The 27,123-nt window shown below is 35.3% G+C and overlaps 1 protein-coding gene across 1 annotated transcript in view; it reads left to right on the top strand.

The window, feature by feature from the left end:
• LOC148829612 (membrane-associated guanylate kinase, WW and PDZ domain-containing protein 2-like) overlaps positions 1-27,123 on the top strand; it is a 388,779-nt gene that overhangs the window by 225,144 nt on the left and 136,512 nt on the right. The window contains exon 3 of the mRNA XM_088923166.1: positions 858-977. Within this exon, the coding sequence (XP_088779292.1) occupies positions 858-977 (120 nt within the window). The remainder of the gene's footprint in view (positions 1-857; positions 978-27,123) is intronic.

Raw genomic sequence — 27,123 nt, 5'->3', positions numbered from 1 at the left:
TCTGACACTGGAGAATTTCATAGAGGATTTTCATACAGACCTGATACCTTAGACACATTTAATACATACAAAAAGCCAAGACACAACATGGTAATCAATAGTCACATGTCATTGCTAATGTATTTTTAATTTTCCTAAACTTCGTATGTATGTATTTAGATATTTTTACTTCAGTTACAGGGAATAGCTTATATTTATTTTTATATTTTAAATATAATATAAATATTTTATATTTCTTTCAATTTGCAGAAGTGGAAGACATTTTGTGGTAACATTTGAAAGTCTGGGTTTACTGCAGAATGACAGGTACTCCCTAACTGTACCCATACAAAGTCTTATATTTAGGGGTTTGTGCTGTTTGGACACGATAATTCATTAAACAATAAAGCAGACTACACAGATGAACCACATACTGTACACTGCAATTAAAAAACGGTTGGATGCATTGATTTTGTCATTGACATTGACGGACTGTGTGTGGGTGTAACATCTTGCTATGAGCATTTGAGATGGTGAGTTACTGTACAGTACAGCCTTCAGCATACTGATAATATAAAGGTGTCATTCTCTATATAAATAGGACATACAGTATGGGTTCCTTTCTGTGTTTTTCTTTCTTGATTTTAACCAGGTTTGACATGCAATAGGTAAAACTACTGTCCCTCATCACCCGTGCCTAATCGGCTTTCTCAAAAATGATGTAGTTTAGTGCACATTCAGCAGTCAAACCCATGTAAGTGTATCATGAACAATTAATTTCAGGTATGATATACTGAGGATTCAGTGTGGTATTGCTAATAAAAATGAATTTCTAGATGAATGTTGGCTGACTCTTATTTTTTGGTTCTCCTTTTCAGGTACAACAAGGCAGCCTAAGGAGGGAGAGGTCCCAGGGGTGGACTATAATTTTGTTACTGTTGACCAGTTTATGGAATTAGAGAAAAGTGGAGCTTTATTAGAAAGTGGGACATATGAAGGTATGTTATTTCTTTTAAGTTTTTTTTTATTATATCGCCAAGTGATTTCCCATTCATTACAGAACGTTATAAACACTTCACTTCAAACTACAGTAGAGACAAATATAAAACATGTTGTCTCTACAAACAATAATTCTCATGTGTATTTTATCTGATTTCAGTAAGAATTGTTTTGTCAGTGGGAGATTTGTTATTTTTAGTTGTGAATTACTACATATTTTTTATGAGCTGGTTCAGCAGGGATAAAGATACTGTATCTGGCTGACCTTTCAGTCCAGGTCATTTCCTGTACTAATGCAGGTTACAACCTGGTATTTATATTGACGCCATATATCTCTGTCTAAGGGAATAGAAGATGCCTGAAGGATGCCTTCAGAAAAAGGTCCAGTGGTTCAATAGGCTATCTTGATAATTATTTTTGTAACACCTATTTTTCCAGCTAATTGACCTGTCAGTTTTTGGCATTGAAGCTGCTTTATGGCATATGAGTCTTAAGGAAGTGATAATCATATTGAAATACACGTAGTGGTGAGAAAATCCCAAATATTCATCAGTCAGTGAAAATAATAGAGATAAGAAAACATTAGAGATAATTGTCTGGGTTTATACGTAAAGCTAACAATACAGCTTTTACCCCATTATATGTGTCAGTATGTAGAGGTTATTTGATGTTATAGAGAAATGGTTTCACAAAATGTACAGTAATTTATGGCACAAAAGATTAGAAAGTTTCAGCCCTGCATGACAAATACTGTCCACGGTCAGAATCTACTTTTACAAGAGTATTTGTGCTACAAGCACACAGAATTGGAAAAGGCAACCCAAACAGTACCAATAACATGCAAGTGTGACTATGAAGCCAGACATATACAGTACCGTACAGTCTTTACTTTTAAGTAAGCAAGTCAAATAAAATTAAACCAGTAGCATGCAACATAATGATGCTGTAAAATAATAATGATGCATAGAAATGTCATCATCTGTGTACATAGGGTGTACAATACATTTGATTAAGGTTGACATGAATGCTGAAAGGACAAGACAAGGACAGACAGTCTATCAAATGATAAGACTGCAGGATTTTGGTTCTGTTACATTCACTTCTGTTTTTCAAGTGATTAGAATGGGTTAGGATTAGTCTGAATTATAGATTCTGTTGCACACATTTCCTGTGATATACATAATGTGCATGAATTGTGGGCTATATTACTTTTTCACAGCAATGGCAGGTGATCAGGTGATTTTTTAAAGGGCTTGTACACCCAGCCTTTTTTTTTTTTGTAGCATGACCATTCAGTGGCTTCCCTTGTGACTTCATATCATAGCAGCCCTACAGCAGGAAAACATCATGCGCCAGCATAATGACTTGAGTCAGATGTTTTCCATGTCCATTACTTGACAAGCCTACAGAAGAATCTGCATTCTACTCTAAAACATTAAATCAGCACAGCACAGTTTATAGTAATATATTTTTTGGGTGATGTAAACAAAAGTACATTCACCTAAGCTATAGTATACTGTATTATGGTTAAATACTATTTATATTTTTATGCTACTTTGCTGCATCTGATTTGTTTTCAAGCCAATACACAAGAGATTTGTATTTGTGTTACTCTCTATTCCTTTGTTATATTTTGAAAACAAAATGTTATACTGTTCTTTTGGGGAAAAAAAATATTGTATCATCAGTTTATCTTGAAACATTTTATTTGACACATCGATTGTCATTTTGTATGGGAAATGTACTTATTTTTTTATTACTGTCTTAATATTTAGTGTATAATGGATGCTTGAAGTAAAGAAAGTCTTATTTTCAAGCCAGGTTTATGTTATTCCAGTACCTGATTATGAATATTGGTCTTGAAATATTAAGGTCTTCCAGAGATGCTTTGGAATACTGCCCTGCATAAAGTACATAAGCAAGGGAAAGAAATTGTTGAATGGAAAGAGCATATCAGAATTTCTTTACTCAAAACATAGATGCCCTTTTTAGCCTTTGCTCTAAGTACATTATCATGTATTGCCTTTGCAGTTTCATACATATTAAAAAGTTAATTTAGTGTCTTTCTTTTGCTTCATAAACAGGCTGCTGAGATGTTGGGGGTGCAGCTTTCTAAACGGATTGCCAGTGTTCTCAGTTCAGACATGGCAGTTTAATGCCACCTTATCGTGTGGCATTAAACACTGCTCAGTCTCATTATAATTTTCTCTTATTAGCTCCTTTACTGTTTACTAAGAAGTTTCAATCTTCATAATTTTGTTTACTGTGTGAGTCCTTTTGAACTCAGCTAAGAAGTGCATTAAGAATCCATGCTGAAACTGCCAGACCCTTCTGACAGTCAGTAAAGAGTTGGTTTAGTATTCTGTTTTGATCAAGGTGCCCAAAAACAATAGGCCTCTGAAAATAATAGAATGTCAGGTAGTAATAAATCAATTCTGTCAACTTCAGTGTTGTCACTTTCATCATGCCAGCTGCCATATCACACCACAACTCACAACTGGCAACCCACAGCAGGTGTGAGCCTGGTCAGTACCTGGATGGGAGACCTCCTGGGAAAGTTGAGGTTGCTGCGGGAAGAGGTGTTAGTGGGGCCAGCAGGGGGTGCTCACCCTACGGTCCCAATGCCCCAGTATAGTGACGGGGACACTATACTGTAAACAGGCGCCGTCCTTCGGATGAGACATAAAAACTGACTCTCTGTGGTCATTAAAAATCCCAGGGCATTTCTCGAAAAGGGCAGGGGTGTAACCCCGGTGTCCTGGCCAAATTTCCCATTGGCCCTTACCTATCATGGCCTCCTAATAATCCCCATCTATGAATTGGCTTCATTACTCTGCTCTCCTCCACACTGATAGCTGATGTGTGGTGAGCGTTCTGGTTCCATCCAGGTGGATGCTGCACATTGGTGGTAGTGGAGGAGAGTCCTCATTACCTGTAAAGCGCTTTGAGTGGAGTGTACAGAAAAGCGCTATATAAGTGTAAGCAATTATTATTAATTATTAAGCAGTGTTTGTCAGGTGGAATGTGGAGTGGGACTGGAAATATATGACAATATAGCACGGTATCTGAAATTAACATTTTTGTATTGGTTTGGTTCAAGAGCATTTAGTGTTTAGTGCTATGAGATTGCTTGCAGAGCACGTTCTCTCTGCATGGCACTATATATATTTGCATGTTTTCATTTGAATTCAACTTATTCTGTAAGTATATTTTCTTTTTGTGTATTTGAGCCATATACATATAGTGTTAGTGTACCCCTTTATGTGCTGTATGTCTGATGTGATTAAAAAAATATACAAAATTATATTTTATACTTATATGTACTTACAAAATTATATTTTATTTTTGATGCTCCTTATTTGAAATCACAAATATTACACTAATGTGGTTGATCACTACACCTGCTGAACCAGCATAGGGACACCAGGACCATGCATGTACTTGTGCACTGTTCTCATTGTTGGTGCACTGGCCACTGCAATCTCTCAGACAACTGGCAAAACTCAGGGGTCGCTCATCTCGCTGATTCAAGCTGACTTGTTAGTATCGACACCTGGCCAATCTGGCAGTGCTGCTTGAGTAATCACAGTCCAGTCTCAGGCTCAACTGAGTGATGTCTGTATTGAACAAGCACCTTTTCCCAACTGAGCTATGCAGGAGCCTAATTATCTATGAACAGTTTCTTCTTTTCCCGGAGAAATTCAGAAAATGTTCTTTCTTTTTCAAGAAAGACCTTAACAGCCAGAGACTGTTGTTGCTATTGTACTTCAGTATGTCCAGAATTCATGGACAATAAAATATGTTACTGTAAATGTATTTCATTGTCTTTCTCCTTTTAAGATGACATAAAACAGATTACAAATGAGACAATTTAGCTTGTTTGTTTTCAAGTTGGCTAATTCATTTGAGGATCTCATCCAGATATTTCTTAAAAGAAACCAGGGTATTAGCTTAACAAAAATGTAACTGGAAAACTGTGCAGAATCCCACAACACTTTGGGTGAAACAGTGCATCCTGTTTTAAATGTGCTCATCTGTAATTCCACTTGTATCCTTGGCTACTTGGTATTTGGTACTTTCACTGTTGATTCTGAAAACATTAATTGGTTTGACTTTGAGGATTTTGAATATTTGGGTCACGTTCCCTTGAAGTTCCTTCAGTCTAAGAAATAAAATCCATTCAGCCTTATACTGTAGTGTAGGTCATTTATTTGAGACCCCAGAATGTATCTGGTCACCCTTCCCTTCTTAATGTGTGACCAAAACTGCATACAATCTTAATAATGAGATCTTACTAGTGCATTTGTGAACAATTTTAGCATTACATCTATTGTTGTTATGTATGTTTTGTTTGCCTTTATATTGCTTTTCCACATTGCAAGATAAAATTACTGTGTCAAAAATATAAAGAATTTCAGAAGAGGTTTCTTCAAGCTCTGTTTTTCTCATATTATCTTGTATTTTTTATTACAAGTAGATTATGCAATACATACTGTAATCTACTTATGTACATTAAATATCATATGCAAAATGTTTTCCAAATCTTGTCTATTTCAGACGTTTCTTTGTAGCATCTAGTTTTTGCTTATTTTCTTTATTTATTGTATTTGGTGAATTTGACTAGTTAAATAGCAATACCAGAATCTAGATCACTGGTATAAATGCAGAACGTCAGTGATCCTAATTCAGATCCTGTTGAAATACACTAATTAAAGCACTCCGGTATGAGTTTTCACCCTTTTCTTTTTCCTATCCAATTGACCAGTTAGTTGTTAATCAAAGTACTTGCAGAAGTAGTCATTATCACAAGCCTTCTGAAAATCACTTGATAGCATGTCTATGTGAATTTATTACTTGTATTGCTTCTTCAAAGACTTCTAAGAAGTTAGGTAAGCAAGGCCGTTTTTTTAATCTGACCCGATATTATCTTGAAAACAGTAGAATAAAACAATTACCAACAGCAGTGCATACAGGTTCTGTGCAAAAGTAATAAACATAGTCTACCCTCTACCGTCTAGACTTGAGAGCTCTTAATAACTTTGCCATGTTACAAATAAACATTGTAACGTTTTGATCCTGGCTCAGTTGGTACTTCTGTGGTGTATCATTATTGATATTCAAACACTTAACAAAGCAGAATTAAATTAATGTATTTCTTTTACTAAGCCATGCACCCATTTCCCTGTCATTTTTGAAAAATAAATTGCAGATGGTCAATTTAACAGTTGGTTGCTTGAGCACTGTTGTTAAATTTCCCTCTTGTTTTCCTTTGTGTAGCATTTAAGTAGTATTCCATTATGAGCTTGCTTCTGATAAAGAGCACAGCACATTTTAGGTCTTTATTTGGTTTATTTGGTTAAATTATTTAGATTTGTGTTTGTTAAAAGAAATATCTGGATGCACAATGAGAAAACAATAGTTGTACATCAGCTCATTGGGTAGCATTAGTAGCATTAGCTCAAATACTTAAATACTGAGCTCAAGTCAGGTCATTTCAGAAAAATGCCAGGTGCTAAAAAGAATCAGTTCTTTTAGCCTGTCAGTGCAAGACATTCCTTTGAGACCCCAGAATGTACTACTAGGCCACCTTCCTCTGAACCCATTGCAGAGCAGCTTGTCAGAGCACTGACAAGTTTGTAAGTATTTGGTACATGTACTAAATGAATTCATTATTAATAACAAATTCCATATATATATATAATGCAACAACAGGGATAGTTTTCCTTTATGAGTAATAAAGATTTCATGTTTTCTATTGAGAAACCACCCTTCAGAATCAGATGTTATGCTTGACTAGTCCAAAGAAAGCAGGAAATCGATTCTTTGAGGGACAACTCATGTCCTGAAAGACAAATGTTCACCTTAACAGCCCAGAACCATTTGATTTAGTTGCATGTGGACAAGAGAACTTCTGAGGTGGTGGCATAGAGAGTAGTAGAGTGTTTTATTCACCAGTGCATGGTATTTTGCGGTCGACCGACATATGACAACATGTATGGAGAGGTTGTGATGAGCATTATTCTGACTGTTGAGTTGTTCATGTCAAGAGGTTGGGTAGTTATAATGTTGTAGGTAAGGACCTCCTTTAACACAAGAGCACTGTTGGGTATTGGGTATATTGGAAAGTAATGTAACATCAGTATCCTTATATTTTCCAGCATACCCAATAATACTGTGCACTACATTGTATGCCTTGCAGTCATAGGAACAAAGAAATTGTTCTGCAGGAAGATTCCTGTTTTGACAAGAAAACATTTTACTGATAATCACAGCTGGTTAATCAGGTCTGTACATCAGTGCTTCCAGGATTGTGTTAATTGTGTTAATTTTCTGGGGAGCAAAAACCAATCCTAGCTTTGTTCTGTGTTTCAGAAAGCCCTTTTTGTAAGCTTCCTCTCATAGAAATATTTTGAGTTTTATTCATTGCATTTCAAAATGAGAACGTTTCTGCAGGGCTGTAATTTTCTCTCAGATGAGTTATTTTAGGCAGCACACTGGTGCAGTGGTTAGCATTAGCATTGCTGCCTCACAGAGCTGGGGCCCAGGGTTTGGTTCCTGGGTGCTATGTACATGGAGTTTGTATGTTTCCCCAAAGGTTGTGTGGGTTTCCACCAGATGCCTGGGTTCCTCCCACAATCAAATGACATACTGGTGATTGATCCTGTGAGTGTGTGTGTTTGTGTTTGTGTGTGCAATGGACTGGCGCCCTATGCAGGGTGTACGGTATCCTTTCTTGCACATAATGCTTGTCGGGATAGGCTCTGGCTCACCCACAATCCCTATTGGATAAAGCAATGAGAAAATTGATTATTATTATTAGAATGATGGATTATTATAAATGTAATGTCTGATTTAAAACCAATACTACTCTTGTACTTTGTAGGAAAAATGTGAACATTGGTATGTCCTCAATTAGTTATTTGTCAAAATACCACATAGACAAGCTAAAAGTAAAACTGATGAAGATTTTAAGACAGTTTCACGACTGAGATTGCAATTAACTTTGAAACTGAAATATAACATTTTTTCTTAATAACAATTTCTTTATAAGAAATATAATAAATCTCTCATGGTAAATTTGGTTTCATTACATTTATAATCATCCATCATTCTTATAATAATAGTAGCTAAGGATCTGCGCCTATGGCTGGAAGGTTGCCGGTTCAAATCCCACGGCCGGCAGAGGAATCCTACTCCATTAGACACATGAGCAAGGCCCTTAACCCCAACTGCTCCAGGGGCACCGTATAAATGGCTGACCCTGTGCTCTGCCCCCAAGCTTCTCTCCCCGTCTATGTGTCTCATGGAGAGCAAGTTGGAGTTTGCAACTATATTCTATATTGTAAATGTTATTCTGGATAAATTATATTTTTACATAACTTGGTATTATTGTGACTGTATACATTTGTAATCCCCGGAAATCCAACAACAGATAAAACGTTGCGTGCAGCCTTAGTCTTGTTCTGCATTGCTATGTCTATCATCTCTTTCATGTGTGTCGTTTGAAATAATTTCCACTGGGCCTTTACTATGTTGCTATTTGAAAAGCATGTGATAAAAGGTGCTGGAGCTGCAGCAATTACAACGATGATCTGTATCGGATATACTGTATAAGTATGTTACAACATAATTATTGGCTTAGATGTTTGTATGTACAGTACCTGTACAGGAAATACAGTACATAAATGGCCAGATGTCACTGTAATACCAATAATTATGAGGCCAATAGGTTTTCATAATTGTAAATACAAATCCCTCAGCTGAAAAAGTATTTGTGTTTGGTCGTGTTTGGTATAATTGTAATGTGAAATCTCTACAACATGTTAAAACTTACATAATATTGCACAACCTAAAAAGCATAAATATTGGTGTTTTTTCATACTTCCTCATGAACTACTGTTAGCCTTTGGCAGCCTGCAGATTTGAAATATTAAACGGGACAGTGTAAAATTGTAAGAATTGTAACATTTAACATTCAGACAATTTCAGGCATTTTACAGTTAATGTACCCCTGATTGTACTTATTCTGCATTGTACCTGTTTTCTTTCAAACATACTTAAATGAAGATTGAAACTTAAGGGTGAAGTGGTATGCATGATGAGCTTTTTGCTAGTGGGCCTTTTCTGTATCCAACAGAAAGCAATGTGTCCAAGCAGCTAACTGCTCAGTTATGCTTAAGCCAAGGTTAATCTAACAGTGCACTCATAAAGTCGGTTAAAATTGCATTAGTGAAGTGATTTCTCACTTCAGCACCTGATATGCTACAGGTATGTAGTGAGGCTGCTGGTGCAGAATGGCTCTCATAAGCTACTGGGTGCTGCATATCATAACTGGACAATATAGCCCCTCCTACTGTATATGTGAAGGAACTTGGAATGAAAAGCAATATATACATGCAAACAAGTATTGTTTTAATCAATTAGCTAGGTTTGACAAGTGTTTGAAGAAACTTTTCTGCCAGTTATTGCCAGGTGGACAATCTACTTGCAATGGAAATCTGTTTTCAACAGTTATGGTAATTTTCTACTGAAGCTGAAATTGATTTATGTACAGTATAACAAACCCCACAGGATTATATACAGTAAATGTGAGGTTATATTTTCAAGTCTTCTGGAAACTTATATGGATTGTGTAACAATAGGGTCATTCTTGTAGTCATGTTTGGGCCTCAACTGCAATAATAATTTTAAGTAGACATTTTCTACCTGCTTCATTCAATTCAGGACTGCTGGGGTGTTGGAGCCTACCCTGGCAAGGAATGGGTGCAAGGAGGGATGCACCCTGAATGGGACGTCAGTCCATTGCAGGGCAGACACAGACACAAGCACAGACACGCACACACTCACACCAGGGCCTCTTTTCCCAAAAGCCAGTATGTCTTTGGACTGCAGATTGAAAACCATGCAAAAAGTGGAGGACATAAAACTCCACACAGATAGCAGCCCGGGTCTGGAATTGAACCCTTGGCCCCAGTGCTGCATGATAGTAATGCTAACCACCATGCCACCCTGCTTTTTTAAATGTCTGTGGAAATCGTCAAATATACAGTATGAGTGACAGCATATTTTTGGTCCTCCATGCACTTCTTTGTATTTGCTGTGTGTAAGACAGCCCGACTGGCATACTGTGTATTAGATATGGCTGCAGTATCAATGCAGAGCAGGAACAATGTCTTTTTTTAAAATGAGACATGTGAGACAGTAAAGCTGTCACCATTTGTGTCATTGAATCCCTGTCCACGTCCTTTAAGGTCTTTCTTACTCTACATTGTTGCTGTGATTCTGTGCGTTTATGTGGCTCCAGTATTCATGAATACTGAATATTCATGTTTACAGAATTATTTTCAATTACATTTTTTAATAATTACAAACATTCCCTTCATAGTATTAATTTAGTCTGCTACGTTTTCAAACTTTTGCCAGCCCAGGAGTGCCATTACCTTTAATACATGTTTGTTAAGAAACAGTAACATAGTGGCCTGGTAGTACTGAAGAAATGTTATGAGGTTAATAAACATTTTTTTCTCCAAATCTTTTCAGTCCATCTATGAGAATATCTTAGTCTGGCATCCGTACAATGGTAATGTTCAAGATGAAAAGAAAAATTCTACTATTCCACTTCTATTCCACTGCTTTCTAGTCTGTCAGCAGTGTTTATTTCAGTTGAGAATGCTATATACGCATGTACATAGCTCAGAAAGGACATGCAAGATGCTACCACCTACGTGCCAATTACAAGCCAGCTGCTTTGTCTCACCACTGACATACCACAACATAAAACAAAGAATAAATCTCCATGAGTACTCATGATTCCAGGCATCACTTTACCTGTTCTTAATTCATGTTGATATCCAAACCACGTGGTCTATATTACACACTGTTTATCCTGGTGGCAAATGTCCTAATCTACATGGAGGATTCCTAAAGTATTGTTAAAGAATGAATATTAATAATGAATATGAAATATAATTTTTACATTAGGAGGAGAAGCAGCATAAGAATATTCTTTAACATAAAAACATTTCTATTTAAACATTTACAATATTTAATCATAAGGAATTAGAATTTTATAACTGATGTTCTTGATTTTGTAGTTATTTATGGCATGATTTAATTTTTGTTAGGTTTAACCTTCAGCTCCCAGAACACTTTTATTCAGTGTATACTTTTACTTTATACTAATAACCATTAAGTACAGGTCAGTATCTAGTTCCCTCTTTTAAAGCAAACATACTTAGCATCTGTTAACTTCAAATCTACGTACCTGAAACCTGCGTATTCTTAAAAATCCCTCAAATGTAACAGTATGTTGCAGATTTGCTGTAAATAAAAGCCTTTAAGTGAGATTTTCTGTGTTGTTTTAAATATGTAACCCTAAAACAGTGAAAATCTGCCATGGTATAGTCAAGACTGCCAGAGCTACAAATACTCATCATTCCTATCACGCACATTTCCACCAAGACTAGCCACTAACAAATCATGCACACAGTCCCCTAGTTTCAGTGCATACAAGCTTTAAAGAAACTAGGACTTGACATTCACTATATTGCTGTACAGTATATGTTGTCATTGTCTTTTTGTGTTACATTTAACAAATGCCACTTACAATATTTCTCTAGTACAGCAGAGATAGGATGTTTCATTTTGGTTTTCAAATACTGTTTGCATCATCATTTGCAGCTCTTATTGATCACCTTCAGGATGAAGGCCTCCCCAGCACTCTTCCAAAGTCTCTTGGGAATACAGATCTGCATTTCATTGGTACAATGATGTTTGCCTCTTCCTTCTATGCTTCCAGGCCTTTGCCATTTCAGTCTCTTCACTCGTATAATGATGTCACATGCTCTTGGTTGTGTTCTAACACATTCATTTATTTTTCTGTCTCTTCTTGTTATTCTGAGAATACATCTTTCCATGCTTCCTTGAGCAGTATGTGGTTTCTGCAGCAATTTAGGTATGCATACTTATTTTTCTTTTGTTTTTACTTTAGGATATGATTAACATGAAAGGTGTTATACAAAATATAGATGATTTTAATCATCTGTAGTGCCTGTTGTATATGTTTATAGTTGTTGTGTAACATATACAGTATATATTTAATACAGGAAGCACACATTGGTCAAAGGTTTTGTTTTCTTCTATAAAATCCTAATTAATCTTCCAAAACCACTCAAGACTAATTTTTTTCCTTCTTCTGGCAACCCTATTAATTGACCCATGTGCATATACAGTATATTGTTGACCTCTTTAAAATTGAGACTTGTTTCTTTTATATACTTTTTAAGCTTATAATAGCTTTAGTTTTGACTCCTTCTTTTAAACTATTTACTCTACATAGCAAAAGATATACCTGTACTAAGAATAATCAGTAATCCAAATACTCAATCTGACAGTGTCATTTCTATGCTCATAAGCCATCAGGTTTTACCATTACTAGCAATTACTGACCATTTTAGTTTCATTTATTGATGTCGTCTTCAAAATGACCTTGACCAGCCATTGCAGCAAGCAGTAATGTATGTGGTTGAAACCTACAGTACAGTATATTCATGCTCTATGCAGCCCAAGAAAGTTCTTGGCTGACCAGTCTCTTGTCACAGGGAATATGAGTATTCTAAAGTATGCTCCCCAGGGGGTTATCGCCATTACAAGCTCATCGTAAACATTGATCCCTGATACACTCTGCACTCTTGAACTCTGTAGCAGTCTCAGTAACTAACGATTTTATTCTGTTTCATACTGTATGAGTCATGACATGGTACACATTTGCCGTGAAGTCCTTGATTTTGAATGTCATAACTAATAGTTCTTTGAACACCACAGCTAGACAGCTTGTAGAAATACCAAACACGTTGCACCTTGACACAACGGGTTTGGATTAAGAGATCCAGGGTCTTGAAAGACCCAAGGAAATGATGTCACCATAACATGCTTGATATTAACCATGGGATCTTGAACAATTATTACAGATCTTTTTACAGATAGCAATAAAATACCAGATAAAGGACAAGTCATAAGTCTAAGTAGGTAGCTGCATCAGAATGCATAGGCTACAAAGAAACAGGTAGAGGTTTATTCCATGCTGAAAGGAAAAGAAAATAGATTCAATGTTTCAGTTGTGGAGCCTTCTTCACCTCATAAGTCTAGTAAGGGCACAAAAGCACATCTGTAAAGATATACAGTAATTTGCATAAATCCATCGCATAGACCTAATAATGAGCAGGCCATGGAGTTGACTGCCAAAACAGCCATCAGCAGCAGTGTAGCAGAATGTTTTGACAGCCTGTTCAACTGCTCAGAAAATGAGTTTCTAATAATTCAAAATTTTTCAAATAATGGAAACAATAAATTAAATTCAAGTATGTTAAAAAATAACGTTATTTTGATTTTCTACATATCAGCCAATGTTGAAAAAAACGTGCAGCATGTTCATAGGTGTCACACAGGTATTTATAGCACCTTTAAATCAATACACAAAATGTATATACATACAACTTGACGATACTATACACTGGCGGGTGATAAATGGAATAACACCTTAAGAGATATCTTCAGGAAATCCTCAGATATTATTGCCAGTCTAAATTAAAAATAAATGCTTAGAGAATATTTTAGTTTATGGAAAAAGACATGTGTTAGGGCACAGGCTGGTCACCAGTTACATTGGAATAGTCACCCTAACATGTTTCCATGAGACCTGTAATATCACTGGCAATACATACATGTACAAGTATGTACTGTGGTTGTTTCTTGTGCTTATTGTATTGATAAACTGAAACACTCAATGTATTTACCATATTAAACTTAATTGAATTACAGTCTTAGGTGAATTCCTTTCCTCTCAGTATATAGATTGCCTTGAAAAAGTATTCACCCCTATGAATGCTATCTCAGTTTGTTGAACTAGATATTGATTTATTATGTAACATTATTTTAAAGCAAATAGTTTTGATCAAAACGTAAATTCTCAAATCTAAACTTTTATGGGAGAAAGACAGAATTTACAGAAAGTGAAAACTGCAGAGAAAAATCAAAAACTGCAATATGTTTATTGCCTAGGTATTCACTCCTCTAGTTATGTGAAACCTAAATTAATTCAGGAGGTCAGAATTACTTTGACAAGACTCATACTGTAATTAGTTGAATGTCCTCTGTGTGCAATAATAGTGGTACACATGAGACCAGAATACAGTATATACATTTGTCTCTATAAGATAGTGAATTTCAAGCAAAGCCATATAGCCAAAGGTCAGGAAATGGGTATAAAAATTCAGAGACACTAAAATCCCTTGATGAACAGTGACATACTGTAATTCAAGTTTATCTTACGAGTCACATACTGCCGAAATTAGGCTATCCTTCCAATGTGAACAGCCTGGCAAGGTGGAACTGAACAGTGAAGCCTCTGTGAGGTCGACAACCTAGAAAGAGCTACAGAGGTCAGTGGCTTAGGTGAACAGAAAATAAATTAAATCAGTCAAACCCGTCAAGCTTGGTGGTGGCAGCAATATTATGTTATAGGGCTGTTTCTCATCACCAGGGTCTGTGAAGCTTGTCAATATTGAGGCGGAAATGGATGGAGTAAAGTACTGGCAAATCTCAGAGGAAAACCTGCTTCAGTCTGCTAAAGACCTAAAGTTGGGTTGAAAATTCACATTTCACATTTCAACAGGTCAATGACCAAAGACAACAGGCTAAAGCTACCTTGGAGTGACTTAACAAGAATAAAATAAGTCCCCTTGAGTGATCCAGTCAAATTCACAAAGAAGAAGGGGGTAACATTGCATATAGTTTTTTTTCTGCCATTTAACTTATTTCCCCCATAAAAGTTTACAGTTTGAGCATTCATATTTGGGTTAGAAAATCCTCCACATGACTGCAATAGTCATCTTGTGAAAGACTGAATTATATACTGCATTCTATGTGGGTTGATTTCTTTGCTTTTCATGTTGGGAATTTATTGTTCTTTTTTTCTTTTTGACTCAGTGCTATAGACTGAGAATTAATTCATAATATAAGAAGTAAGGAAGATTTATATTTTATCCTTTTTATGCACAAATGAATTGCTGCCACCTATTTATGGACAGTAAACCTGATCTGTAATCTGATCTGTATACAGTATATTTGTGGGCTTTGTAATCATGTTGAGATTCCCCACTCCCACCCACCTGCAGATTTGGTAATACTGATGTTATTACTGACTTTATGTGGCCCTATTCTTTCATGAGCTAGAAAAAAAACACCTCTTTGCTGTTGTGTGATAACCTGTAGAAAATTACCATTCATGATGTTACAGGGATTCTCTTGCTTTCGCTGTGTCTGCAAGTGCAAAAGTAGGAACAGAAGAGCAGAATTACGGGCTCACCAGGGTTTATTGTCCTTTAATGGTTCAAAAGTGTGTACACTGATCAAGAAGGGAGTAGATAGAGAGAACACAGCAATAGCTGCAACAGCTAGCAGTTCCATGGGGTAGCGTAAGAAACTTCTACCATTTACATAAAAGAACAATGAAAAAACATTTTAAAACCCTATAATTAGAATAATTAAACATCAAATAATGAATACACTTAAAAAATAGAGTACAGTAGTAAATAAATTGGAGAAAACTACCTTTTAACAAATTTGTAACGACTGTACATTTCCATAACATACACTGTACCGTTCAGCAATTAAATACAAATTAAAATATAACTATTAAAAAACTTTGGTGGTTTCCTTACATTATTGCAATATAGATTGCTCACAATTTTCAGCGAAAATGCACAATATGTAGAGGTTGCTGCATGTGTGCAAAAGCAGACAAGATTAAAGTGTAAGTCAGAGCCCCAGCGTAAATCAGCGTGCTGTTTGTGTAAACAGCTTTACACATGTAACATAAAGTCTCCATATCACAAGAATGTTATTATTGGGCCCACGGAGGTTTTAATGTTAAGCCAAAATTTGCATAAATTGAATCTTGAGTAACCTGGAACACTGGTTGAGTAGTAAAAATATAGATGTTCTTTACTAAAAAAAGTTTTAAAATATTGGCAGAATTGCTTTTTGCTGTTGTGCTAGTTTTTACTTTAAAATGTAAATGTATATTTTAAATGTAGAAGTGCTTTGCAGCAAAAGGAAAAGAAAGCATTAGATTAAAAAAAAAGACTTTTCCCTAAACTATTTCAGAAGTTTTCAGTTAATATCTTTGAGAAATTGTGGAAAAGCCCAAAAGTAGGTTTAATAATGTGTTCTATGTCCCAAAACAATTGCCTTTTCCATTTCTCAGAGGTCCGCTTTGAGGCAAAGATATTGGTTTTTTGAATTCTTAAATCATGCAAGAGAAGTACAAGACTGAGTGGTGTGTGAATGCAAAGTGTAATGAACTCTGTGTTTCTCTGAAGATAACAGTTTGAAATATTCACTTAAATGCATCCATAGCTACAATTATTGAATTATTTAATTTTACATGTTATATGTATACTGTAGGAAGTTTAGTCAACCAATACTGGAAGCACTGGATTTGTTTTAGTTCAACTTCAAACAAAGACTTTTGGTTAGATATGTGAAGTGATATGTACACATGCATATCAAGCATGCATGTTTTATATTACAGCAGATATTGTAGATAATTGTCAGGGAGAATAAAACATTTTTAAAATGAAAGGCATGTTACAGGGTTGTGTATTCACAGGTCAGGTACAGTACAAAAGGAGGAATAAATAAGAAATAGAATACAAATACTGGGTAGTAAGGCAGTATTTATAGAATGGTCTACAATGTACAGTATCTGACATGACTGTTCTATTCCTAATATAATGCAACTTTCTATTCCAGTTGCAATAATGAGCTTAAGAAATTTAAAATGCCAAAATAGTTTTCTACTGCAGCATTCTAAAATACAAAAATATGAATCTACTAATTTATTGTAGTTAAAACCTATGACTATAGTATTAAAATTGGTCCTTTCAGGAAGACCAAGTTTTATAAATAATTTAAATCTGCCTTCAAGGATGCAAATGTTTGGAAAGTGACTGAATTGGGTTAAATAATTTATGGATTCCTACAAGTAAGTAAAGCTATTTAATAATATATTAATAGTTTTAATATGTGGTCATTACCAAGCATTCATTCATTTTCTAAATAAAGGTAGTTCTCAATTTAAGTGCTCTGATTTTGCTCGTTTTTGGTGTATCACATCTCAAAAATATATATCATTTCTTAATTTAAGACTCATTAGTTCTCACTTTAACGTGCTTAGGGGTGCTGAGCAGCAGGCGCTTGATGGTGTGTTTGAGACAATACACAGTGTGCGCACCCAGTTCTTCTCACTCTTATTAAATAAGTCTAAAAAATGTTTTCATTATCTTAGTCTGTTCATTATGTTTATATTATATAAAGGTTAAAGGAAAAATAAACAATGACAGATAGTGTGTGAAAAAAATCTTGCAAATAAATTCAGTACAAACTGCATGTGTGTACAGTACATAAAACATTCTTAAAGTTATTAAAACAACAAGGATTTAACATTTCCTCTTGCACTAGACAGGTTCACAGTGTGAACAATCTGTGACCACAGTGTTTCTAGCAAAATAATGTGTGTGTAATGACACACAAAACGTGCGTGATGGTAAGTTAAACAGGTAATGATAAGAAAAACTAAATTCATTTCAGTGCCTCATGTTCACAGGGATTCTGTTTCCCTGGAGTTGGAAAACGTTGTAAATAGCAATGTGAAGGAACACGTTTTCCTAAACACATCCCTACTGTTATCAAGCTTTTGTTAATAGTAAGAAAGTCTTTATTTTTTGTTATACAGTGAGGGCCAGAAAAGTGCTTTCGTAATATTAAACCCATTTTAAAACAAGTACACACAGTAGCTTTAAAAGCTAGGATCCATGCTTAGCATTCAATAACTAATACATTTAATACAGTCAACAGTTAATAATCAGCTCAAACCCTAAATAAGTGAAAAATATTTGTAATGCTACTGGCAGAATTTAAAAGGTTTTATGAGCATTTATAAGGTCCAAAGTTAGTTGATCACTACAGATTCCTGTACAGTATAACTACATGATTTTCATTTCATGTATTTTCAGCACCATTCGCCACGCACCACTAACAAGTCTTCAGTTCATTACATTATTTCATTCATTTACATTAAATTAATAGACAATTATCAAGCAGTTACTGTACTTTAATAATGACTATTAGTAAAACTATATAAACATCATATCATTAATAAAGGTGTGTAATTGTTTTTGTTTGGGAATTCAGCCCTCTCATTCCTAATGGACCCCAGAATGCATCTCCCTAGTTACTGTACATGCACAGTTTTCTTCTGGAGATTTTGTTTTCAATTTGTACATTTTTTAATGATATGGCATTTTCCAGAAACACATCTTCCTTTTAAATCAAGAACTACTTGCATGTACTATTCAGAAGCTTAAAAAACAAAACTAATTACAGTTAATATAGACAGGTGGAGCTCGGATATGGACCAGAATGAAGATGACATCATTTCTTGAAGTAAATGTGAAGACAAAACTGTGACGCATTACAAACTGGTGCACTGTTTATTACACATACTGCACTCACTGGGTTTTTCCTCGCAACAGTTCCAGATTACACATTCCCATTTGTTCCCTATGTTGATGTTTTGCTTTTCTGATTTATTCCTGATTTTCATGCTTTAATTGGTATTTAACGTCTTTACCTCGTGAAATATTGGTATTTTGTCTACAGTAGTTGTTTAAAATCACCCCATAAATGTTTTAGGTAATGGTTTCATGAAATGGAGCCTTCTGTCGTGATTCATAGATAGTAGACCACATTAAGGACTGCACTGCCTTGACTAAAGGGTTCTTGTGTTACACCCCTAAGGTGCAGAATAATTGTAAACAGAACACTCTGAGTGCAGAAGGACCATAAGTTTTTTTCTGGAATGTTGACAGCAACTTTATTTTGTTATCAACATTACCTGTCAGCATTGGCATTCACACTCTTCTGCCAATCACTGCCTGCAGCAGCTGTTGTTGAAACCACAGTCATAAAACACAGAACTTCTTTTAACATTTTCGCTCACTGCAACTTGTTAACCATGTCTTTTATTTAAACCACAGTAACAAAAATAATAATGGCTTAAATAATTTACTGACAGTTTCAAATATGTACAGGTATTTCTGATTGTAATTACATATAAAGTAAATGCATCACTCTTTACTGATTTTTTAATATTATTTGAACAGCTATAGAGAAAGGGTAGCTTTTGTGAGATATTAATGTGTGTTTGGACATATTAAAATTAATTGTATGAATTTCTTGCAGTTCTTCAAGTTCAAGGAGAACAGTTTTCTTTAATTTAAGTAACTATTGAATGAAGCAAGAATTAAGGGGGTCAATATTTTCCTTTTCTGCATAATTGAGACTCTCAACAGTTACAGAAAATGTGAAAGTTACTATTATTCATAGCAGACTTCCCTTTGCATTCTTTAAAAACATATACAAGGTTTGGAAACTTTAACCCAGACATTCCGTTACCCTTGTGCACATTGTAGGCTGCTCTACATCTCAGTAGTTAAATTATGAAGTACAAGAACTCTACAGGAGTTCTGCTTTCCATTATCATGCACATTTTTCAAAAGGCTTTTACCCCCAAATCTATTCATTATAGCAGTCAGCTAAATCTGAGCAGGGCCTAATAAATCATCAAACCCTGAGACTCTGAAAGCTTTCATTTTTCTTCACAGCACACTGATGCTGAAGCAGAACTCTCCTATTACAGAGTATCCCATCCTGACGTTGACTAAGGGAGGTTACTGAGTGATAAAAACACAATTAGCAGCAGAAATCAAGGGTGATGAGTAGGAGGCATGACTACTGAACAACTGTGAAGTCACTCTGTCTAAACTAATTCACGTTTTTTTAATTAAAGACTTGAATTCGCTAGGGTAAAAAGACATTAAGGCCTTATGAGAGAATCATGTATTGTGCATAGAATTTAAATCTATGTTTCTCATGTTTTAAATAATTATAAGCATATCCATTCCAGATGGATATGTCCCTCAGGGAATACAAAATCCTTGCAGCAAACAGTTTGTACTTTTCTTGCTTTTTTCTTAACCAGTTGAGTAAATCAGCTACCTTGTCATTATGTACTTATTTATATATTTAGATTATATTCAGTCTGTTTTATATTAAGATTCTTCAAATTCAGTAGTTTCAATGCATTTTGTTATATAGGAAAAAAGTGGACATTGGTGGGTTAATTTAGAAATCTAGTATGACCTTGATTACAATAAGAATGCAACATTTGAAAGGAATCCTGGAGAAAAACTGTTTCCCATACAATAAATAAGATAGTTCATCCATCCATTTGTGTTGGTTGGTTTGAGCTGCAGGAGTGCTGCTTAGAGACCAGTCAGAGAGTGCAGGCATATGCATGGGACTACGAGAGTAAAATCTGAGTCAGCTGTATTCGATTGGACGTCACTCTAGAAATAAGCAATAAACACAAGTCTTGTTGTCTCATCAGGGCATCAGAAAAAAGTCACAGTGAGAACAGTCAGGTGGATACAGTTAGACCAGTGGAAAAAAAAAGTTGTCTTTTCCTTTCCAGTCTATGGAAAAGAAGTTTGCTCTACCATATGTTAAAAAGGGAAAAATGCAAGGTAAACTTTCACTGATGGTTAAAAGTTAGAGGAGAGGACCTGGAGAGGCAGGACAGGTATGGATCAGGCCTGGGCTGGGAAGGTTTTACACTTTCCAACTGTTCATAGTGATATCAGGTCACAGCAGACAAGGTGCTGGGACCCTACAGCATAACAGTGGGATTATGTGTGCAGCTTGTCCAGCACCACACTACCAGTTTAAGGGGACCTGTCACAAGATGTACAGTGGCTATCAAAAATTCCCCCCCCCCCCCCCTTTATGTTTTCTTTGTCGGCAATTTGGAATCATAATGTGCTTAACTAGGAGTTTTTGCCATTGACTGACAGAAAACACTCTACAGTGTTATGAATTATAGTATTATGAGTAGTGCATTCCTGACAAAACTGTGACATTCTCATTATGCAAAAAAGCAACTGCAGTGGAAGAAACATTAGGGGTACCTCCGTCAAATCCAAGGAAAGTAAAAACTCCACGCCAAATACTAGATTACTCTCTTCAAATACCTAACCTAAGACTAAAGGCACCAACCGTCTACTGTAGTTAATCTGTCTACTACCGGGTCTTGTCTTGTACATTTTACTTTGTTGTGTTTCCCGGTGGGATTTAAAGAACTCCACTTTGCCTTCAAGGCTTAATCCTACTGTCCCTGAAACGTAGGGTATCCTTTTAGCCAGGAACTTTATCATTTCTTGTAACACAAGGAGGATTTGCACGACTGACATGTTAAAACCTATAATTCCCACAACAACTGCTTTTGTATTGAAAAGATGTGTTTTACCTTTATCCGAGCAGCGTGCACAATTAAAAAGTACTACATACAGTAAATTGCAACAGTCACAGTATGTTTTAATTGTAAGCAACAATCACAGTATTATGGTAGCTTCACTTCAAGCCAAGTAATGATTAAACATTAAACAATCATTTTTTATTAATATTCCAATTACTACAAAGTATGCAATTAGCAGATAAACAGTGCTGTAGATACTACAGAGGTTTTTTTTTAACTTTTATATAGATGTAATTAAAAAAGCACAGGATAATAAATTGATATTTTTAGATGTGTTCTTCTTTAAAACATTCTGTCAGATATATTATTTTCAGTTCCCAATTTATTTGTCCATAGTTACTCAAACCATTGTCAAAACAAATTGGGTATATTTTTTGGAGCCCAAATCTAGGCATTTACAAATGTTTGATCTGAGGGGTATTATTATTAAAGCTGGCAGATGATTGTGTCCTGGAACAGAATGGATAAAGAAATAAAAAGCATTTGATACTGTAGATCAATACATGTCCTTTTAATTAGTTATATGCAATTATCAACATTGAAAAACTATATCTTTCTTTAATATTTGACTTAAAGATGTGTACTTGTGCAAATTTAAAGTCATGAAGTGGCTCTTCTAGATCACTTTAGATTGTAATGTTAGAAGGTGTCTATGTGTACATAAAACTACTTCTTTCAGTAAAGAATTAGTATCCATATGTATGATTATACCTTTTAACTTTCCTTATAAATAAATATTACAAGACTGCCTTCTGTTTCGCCTTTCAGGCAGTGTTTACAACCTTTTCTCTGCAGGGACAATGTTTCAAAACTCTTTTATGGTTACAATTAGTTTTCCTCCAGGAAATTATTTTCCAAGACATTTCTACAATCGGTACAGTATATAGATGTTACAGATCAAATGTGCAACATTTTATCTTGAGCATCAAATTTCTTCATTGTATACAGTACATCCTATAAACGGAACCACATATTTAGTGATGGGGTTGAAATTCACTTAAAATGAATTACAAGTATTTTACAGTATCCTGAGTAGTGGTCAAGTCATTAGTGTCTAGTTCATCTGTGTCTACTGTATGTCTACAGTACATGCAATTGCTGTTCAGATATTTCTTGCTTGATAGCTCCCGTAAAACACATATGATGTGCAAAACATTGGTGTTTAGGCTGTGAACAAATCATTGACTGTGGAACAAAGATTACAGTTTTTCATTAGTCTTTGAATTTTCTACTTGTACAGATCAGCAGTTTTGAGGGAAATATCCACATTATCATTAGACGGTGTACTGATTGACTTGTCTTCACCCTCCCCTAAATAGGGCTCCCATTTCACTGCATTTTTATTAAGTCTAGTTTTTCCATTGGCATATTAGGCAAAATGCCAGAGTTCTTTGCTGCCACTAAAGCAGTCGATTGACCCATTGCAAGAGGATCTGACCCATTAAATATGGTAAAGAACTAAGACTGAGGCACGTATCTCAACAAGATGAAAGGAAAATGTTCATGACTGTAGCAGTTGTTAGAGGTTGCAAATGTGGTTTCCAGCAAAATAAAGACTCCATAAATGTGGTTTTTACAGCACAGCCTTCAAAATTCAGAAATACTAGTGCACTGGCACACCTTAATTATGACATCCGTGTTATTTGTTTTTAGTTAATTTTTTTAATTGCTCTTGATGGTAATTTTATTTTTAGAAGTATTTGTTTTATTTTCTTGGATACATGTGGTAAACTGGGATAAGTCCTTATCTCCTTGCTGCTACTCTTGCCTGTGTTCCTAATTTTGTCACTACCATTACTGGACAGTGAAGAAAATGACTTCACCACCTTTAATGAGTAATACAGTATGTTTATTCTTTGGTTGACTGGAGTTCCATTTCTGGATCCTGATATTGCTGGTGGCTTAGATCACGGTTTATGTCAGTGCCTGTGTGCTACTTGCCCGGTTGAGGTTGGCTGGAGCCACTATCATCTGAGCTTGCTCCTACTTCTACAAGGTCTGTAGTGGAGCACCTCCTGGAAATTGAAAGTTTGCCCCCAAAGACTGGACCTACTCTGCATACGTGTACTCATTAATATCTATTATTGAATCACTGGGAGTAATTTAAAGGCTGTGCTGTCAGGATATTGTAGTGGAATTGGTTAACTTTAATCTGTTTAATTCTTGTACATCTGAAATTCAAATGTTAACATAACCCATCATTTTAAAGGGTACATAAAAGGCACAGACTTGAGAAAATAAAGGCATGTTACAAGGCTTGTAATTTACCTCTTTTCTTATTAAGAAAAGAGGTAAACTACATCAAGGAATGAAAGCAATAACACTCTCCACATCTACTCCTCTGCAGCAACCTGAGTCTCATGTGGCAGGAACACACCACTGTTTATCTCCCATACTTGGGGCAGTAACTCTAGTGAAGAGAGGACTTCCTGAGCACAGGAATAACCACCATCGTTAACGTCCATCAGCCCACTGGGGGTCCTCATCTTAAATACTGTCTTTCCTCCCGTGGCTACAGTATGCCCACAGCTCTTGGGTTTGTACGCTGCCAACATTCTGCTTTGGTCACGCCCACATGTTACCACAATCACATACGTACATTCAGGGAAGGTACTGTAAACAGGGAGCACACAGGAACAAAGAAAAATGAATAACAGAGGATGTATGTAAAACCACAAAGTAATCTTGTACAGTAAGTCTCATCTGTGACAGTATTTTACTAACTTTGCAATGTCTCTGAATTACTCATTTTATCAATTGTTTATGTCATACATTAAACATAATGCACAGTCCAGATGTTTGCACGGGGACTTTGGTTGCAACTTTACAATGTGGAGTTAATTAGTATCATCCAGTCCTTTTGGATAACTAGGCTTACCAGTAGACACCCTGGTATTTCAGATTCTGGAAATGCTGCTAAAATAGCGTTAGCAACTGTAAATACTCTCTCCTAGATCACCAAGATATTGCCACTGAACGAATTTATTGCTGTGAGATGTTTAGATTGTGTAACTGTTCCTATCGATGTAAACATGATGTAAAGATGTAAAGACAAAGGCTTATGTTTTCATTTACTTGTCTCCAAGAACCTTAAAGTAATTCGCTGACTGCTACCAGGTAAGTGTTTCTTGCTAAGCTAATAAAGAAAGGAGTCCTAGAACTATTTTTTTACTGCATTTCACCATCTCACATAAATTGATATCACAAAAAATTGATAATATCAGAAAGTGATTTAATCTTGTTTTTCCACTTCTGATCCCAGTTTAGTGTATGCGCTTCCTGCTTTAGTGCATCTCACAGTGTAGTGTGAAATGGGAACATGTAGTCTTTTCTTAGCAGCTAACTGAAGTGCTCACTAAAATGAAATACTTAAAGAAATTAAATGAAATTTGGATCCTGTTCACCGCTTTGCTTAAAGTTTTTCAATCACTTACTTTGTTTACATTTGCTCTTCTTTGTCCCATTTCTGCATTCCTTATTAACTGTGAAGCTGTGTCAGCTTTACTTTAACTGTTGATGGTGTTTGAATCAGGTAAGAAATCTTGGTGTCATCTCTAATGCAAGCCTAGCATTTGAAGGTCATGTTTGCAATTGTGTAGGTGTCTTTTCATCTGCATAATGTTGCTTGAAAATGTTCATATCTTTCCCTGTCAGGTACAGAGAAGTTAATTTGTGTATTTGTTTATTTCAATCTTTCAGTAATGTTCATTGAGGAGTTTATAGCTAACTGGTATAAAACAAGGTGGGTAGCTGCGTCAGCATGCGTAGGCTGCAAAGGAACGAGTAATAGGTTTATTCCATGCTGAAAAAAAGAAGAAAGAGAACACAACGTTTCGGCCGTGGAGCCTTCTTCAGGTGTCATACCTGAAGAAGGCTCCACGGCCGAAACGTGGTATAAAACAATGCTTTCTGGTGTATCCAAACCAAATCCTGAACACACACTGTGTGCAGAATTTTTGTTTAGATTTTATTCATGATTCTACTGTTAGATTAATACATACTGTAATAAAACTTAAGCACTGAGCCTTTTGAGACTATACTTCAGTTAATATTCTATCAAGCTATTTGGAAGACCTTAGCTATAGAATTGTGTTTCAACATAAAAAAAGAAAATAATTAAAAAGGGTATAATAATAAAAAAATGTGTATATGTACAAACAAGTACTTTATTAATATATGCCTAGAAAATTAATATAAAGATGGAAAAAAAGGTGTTTTAATTGACAAATTAATGCAATCAATTGTAACAAGAGCTCAAGGGGACATGCCATGATCATAGGTTATGGTTTCATAGTTCATTAGACAGAGAAAAATAAATACCTCTGTATGGAGCTTCAGTAATTTGAACTGTACTGCTTTACAGCTGACTGGCTAAGTCCTTCAATGTTAGCAGTAATCATTTCAAAAGAACCAGTGGCAATAAGAAAAGTGCAGCACTGACTTTTAATGCAATAAGCATTATCCTACAGTTCTTTACATTGTCATCTTTCAGAATCTACCTGCAGTAGAGGCACATGTTCAGATATTGTCCAAACTTTCTGTGTTAAAATAGCAGTAACATACTGTACAGTACATATTCACAGTCAGTGATGTGTGAAAGAAGTCACAGATATGGAGAGTTCTAACAGGATCTCCACTTCTCATACAAAGAAATTCAAAGAAACAATTGGCCTTCATCTTCTATTTATAGTATTGAATTACAGATATAGGTGAGGTGTGCATATACTGTACAGTACTGTACATAAACTGTAAATATATGTAAATAAAGTACAGTACATGTGTGTGTATACAATCCACGTTACATTTTGTCTCTATTCATTCCTCTTTCTATATGTTTAAACGTCTGCTATATTCTTGATTCTCAACATTTCAGTTCTTTCCTAATATTGATGTGTCCTATTTATACAGTAGGCTGTAGATTTGTTTCATCATCCAAATTACTTCACAAGGAAATGTTAATGAGCCTTCACCTAAAAAATTGCCCTGATCACTGTTCCTAGTTTCAGTGTTAAATCCCTTTATGAAGCATGTTTCTAAAACCACATTTCAACACAAAAAACACCCTGTCCCAACTTTGAGCTTAAAAATCAGACATTAATAAGTTTGTTATTGTGTTATTGATCACTATTAAAACTATTACTAGTGATCAAAACATGACCCTATGACATTTAAAATGGTTTTCTTTATCATTTAATAAATATTATCTATAGGCACTGCTGTGTTCTACACTATTTACAGTAGGTAGCCTTATAACACCAAAGATAATCATCTTTATTATAAAACTGTAACCATTTTTGTTTTTTGTACAGATGTACCTGTATAAAAAACTATGCCATAGTCACGTGCATGTAGACTAGTGTTTAGTAGGATATAGTAGATAGCCTTCTGCAACTTGGCTGTCATCCAACAAACATAAATCCAATTCTTTGAATAAAATTGAATACTATAATTGAGTGGTTGCACATAAAAAAGCTATGCGTGTTGTTCAGATTTGTTTTTCATTACCTTAACTTCATTACCTTTGTTAACCATAAAAAAAATCTCAGAAATTACTCAGAAAATTATATGTAATTAAAAAACCCTAGGATTTTTTCTGAAAAAAATCCTCTTATTTCCTGCTCATTATTTTATATTGTTCAAATTCTGTAGAGCATTAAATTGAGCTGAAACTGCTTCGTTATGCTTTATTTAGTGGTACACCTATTCAGTTG

The sequence above is a fragment of the Atractosteus spatula genome, chromosome 8, assembly GCF_055471065.1.
Source record: "Atractosteus spatula isolate fAtrSpa1 chromosome 8, fAtrSpa1.hap1, whole genome shotgun sequence".
NCBI classification, from domain to species: Eukaryota; Metazoa; Chordata; class Actinopteri; order Semionotiformes; family Lepisosteidae; genus Atractosteus; species Atractosteus spatula.
This window is presented reverse-complemented; position numbering and strand designations above follow the sequence as displayed.